The 3,372-nt window shown below is 40.2% G+C and overlaps 1 protein-coding gene across 2 annotated transcripts in view; it reads left to right on the top strand.

Annotated features, from left to right (window-relative positions):
* Positions 1–2,081, top strand: part of LOC116094600 (T-complex protein 11 X-linked protein 2-like) — a 31,427-nt gene extending 29,346 nt beyond the window's left edge. For both annotated transcript variants that reach the window (XM_031376228.1, XM_031376227.1), the window contains one exon: positions 1,653–2,081. In XM_031376228.1, the coding sequence (XP_031232088.1) occupies positions 1,653–1,888 (236 nt within the window). In that variant the 3' untranslated portion in view covers positions 1,889–2,081. The remainder of the gene's footprint in view (positions 1–1,652) is intronic.
* The last annotated feature ends 1,291 nt before the right edge of the window (positions 2,082–3,372 follow it).

The following is a 3,372-nucleotide window of genomic DNA, read 5'->3' as shown; positions in this document are numbered from 1 at the left end:
GTTGAACCAGCCAGCCAGAGTTCAGAAAGAGTTAGAAAGGTGAGCTTATTCAGCAGTAAGCCTCTGAGATGACAATTAATCTGGTGAATTCGTTACTTTTACAATGGTGCATGCCTTTAATCCCAGCACTTGGGAGACATAAGCCTGCAGATCTCAGTGAGTTCAATGCCAACTTGGTCTACAGAGGTATCTCTTAGACAGTCAGGGCTACACAGAGGAACCTGAACTAAAAAACAAAAACAAAACAAAACAAAACAAAAGGTAAGACATGATATTCAGAAAGCACTTTAATTTTACTTTTTTAAAACTCTAATATATAGTATTGAAACAAAATATAGTTATATATGTATATATTATAATATATAAATTGGTACACACACACACACAGAGAGAGAGAGACAGACAGACAGACGGACAGACAGACAGACAGACAAACAGAGGATAAAACCACTACAAAACCCTATGTTGGAAAACCATGCCTACCTTAGAATTTAAGGTATCATACAGGTTGGGTTTAGTGCTGAATTACAATATAGAATAAAACATACTATATTGTGGAATAGACACAGTAAAGTTGGGCTACTTTTCTTATTTTATTTTATGCAAGAGTATTTTATCTGCATGTACACCTGCATGCCCGAAGAGGGCATCTGATCCCATTTTAGATGGTTGTGAGCTACCATGTGGTTGCTGGCAATTGAACTCAAGTCGTCTAGAAGAGCAACAACCAGTGCTCTTAAACATTGAGCCATCTCTCCAGGCCCTGGCTAGTTTTCTTTTAACTTCTTACACGCTACTTTGTGTACATGTGTCTGAACTTAGTATACCAGCTTGAATATATATTCTTGGAATTTCAGGTGGGATGCTTATGATGATCTTGTTAGGCAAAATACATGCTAGCATCTCAATTATAGATATGTAAAATAGTTTAAAGAAAGAATCCAATGACCAAAAGCCATAATTGTCTTTCTGACTTCACCATTGTGTCTGTGTGTTTGTTGAAGGTATGTGTTGTGGATCAATCGCCATACCTTGCATATGATATGCAGGCATTTGGCTGTTAAGTTACACCTCAGGCCCTAGATTATCATTTTTTATCATTCATTATCTTTTAGTGTTTGATGGTATGTCTTCATTCCAAACAGAACTAAAATAATATGTACAAATGAGAAAATGAATGTCTTGATCACTGTTTGATTGCTGTGATAAGAACCATAACCAAGGCAATTCTCATAAAAGAAAGTATTTAACTGGGGGGACTGCTTTTAGTTTCAGGGGTAGTCTATTATCATTATGGAAGGGAACATGGTAGCAGGCAGGAGTAGTACTGAAGAAGTAGCTGAAGGCTACATCCTGATCTGAAAGCAGAGAGTCTGGGTCTGGCATGGGTTTTTTTAAACATCATGCCCATATCCAATGACATACTTCCTTCAAAAAGGCCATATTTCCTAATCCTTCTACTCATTAAAAAGTTCTACTCCTTGGTGACTTAAACATTCAAACATATGAGTCTATTGGGGGCATCTTGTTCAAACCACCACAGTTAAAAAAAAAAAATCTAAAGCTTTGGTGACCAGATAGTGAGCTGACCGTTTTGTTTTGTTTTGTTTTGTTTTCTGAAACCTATTTCTTTCTTTTTCCCCTTATGACAGAACAACGCATACATTTATTTCTTAAATGCTGTTTGATTCGTGGCATGCAAGAATCTCTTCTAGACTTTCCTGGAGGTCTTCTTTTCATTGAGCCAGAGTTGGCAGAACTAGGCTGGAAATTTGTTAATCTGATGCATCACAACCAGCATGTGTTTAGCCCTTACTATGCTGAAATCCTAAAAAATATCATCTCTCCACCGAATGCAGAAGAAAACGAAGACAAACCTATCAAATAATGCTGGTACCAAGTCCTGGCACCAGGAATCCAAAGAGAGGTCTCATTATATTCCTGGGATAACATCACTTGTGGCCAACAATTGTAGGTAACCCTCTTCCTCATTAAGAGCCATGATGCAACTGTAGAGGCCAAGCATACAAACTAAAATGGCCCAATCCCCTTCATTAATAAACTCTTGAGCTGCAAGAAAACATCAGTGTCTCTTATGATGCAGCCGAAGCCATGTCCCTTGTCCCTTTCCCCCAAGTATCTGAGAAACACCTGGGCTCTCACTTTTCCCTTCAATGGCAGACCAGTTTTCAGTATGGTAGACTGGACAGGCATCAAGCCATGGTATATTCTTAATTGAAAAATAATTTGCCTTGAGGGGTACAAAAAAATCTATGATGTTATCTAGAATTAAGTATTTCTGAAGTCAGAAACATATTGTGTTGTGGGAAATATTAAAAAATGAACCCGCCAACTGTCCAGACACCCCAGACTACAGGGCTCCTGCTGGGCCGTCGTCTCTCCGGTGGGGGCCCCCAATTTCCTTTCGCTACTACACACAAAACAGTCTGCCAACACATCACAATACCCAGTATCCCAGTAGAATCAAGACAGTTAATGATTAATTAACTAATCAGATTTATGTATCAATAGTATCACAATTTACAAGATGCCAATACAATAATTTCAGAGCCAGTTGATAGTGATAAAAGCTTTATCCCAATATTTCTAACCTTGTGAAATCAATAGCTACTTGTGGCTGGAAAACACCATGCAGGTACATGTCCACAGCTATCTTGGTTCTCCCCCTACACTGAGATGTCCCTTCCCCACTCTTAGCTCCACCTCCCTTTTTCCTGTCAATATGGGCCTCCCACTGCCCTAATGTGATTGGAGAGGGAAAATCCTGCAACAGTACTGAATTACAAAAGAGAATACAGAATCACAATTCTGCTACTGAGATGCCAAGTCTTTAAGTTCAGACTCCATTTTAGAGAACCTGACTTAAGTTTGAACTGAGGTAAACTAACAGGGTGATACCTAGCATTAGTTTCAAGTTGTCTCCCAACAAAACCTGAGCCTAGCTCTAGTCTCTAGACTAGTCCCCAACAAGACCAGAGTTTCCTTGTTGCACCCTCAACAAGACTAGTGCCTCCAGGCTATTCCCCAAACAAACCTGTACCCCCAGGTTACAAGCTCACACCTTCTCTAACAACCACCAAATGCAGAGGAGAGCAGTAAAGTTTATGATATGACTCCCAGCACCAGCCACTTATGTTAAAGGCCACAGGAGCTTTCCAATTAGATGCTTGCACACGTACTCCCTGCTTGCTGCTTACTATAAAGCCTTGCCACAATAGACATTCAGGGCTCCACAACCACCCAAACTGTCTCATGCGATGGTGGTGTGGTGTGGTGTGTGTGTGTGTGCGTGTGTGTGCGTGTGTGTGTGTGTGTGTGTGTGTGTGTGTCTCTGTGTGTGTGTAGGGGGCT

This window comes from Mastomys coucha, chromosome X, assembly GCF_008632895.1.
Source record: "Mastomys coucha isolate ucsf_1 chromosome X, UCSF_Mcou_1, whole genome shotgun sequence".
Lineage (NCBI taxonomy): Eukaryota > Metazoa > Chordata > Mammalia > Rodentia > Muridae > Mastomys > Mastomys coucha.
Note: the sequence above shows the minus strand (reverse complement) of the source record. Positions and strands in the feature narration are given on the sequence as shown.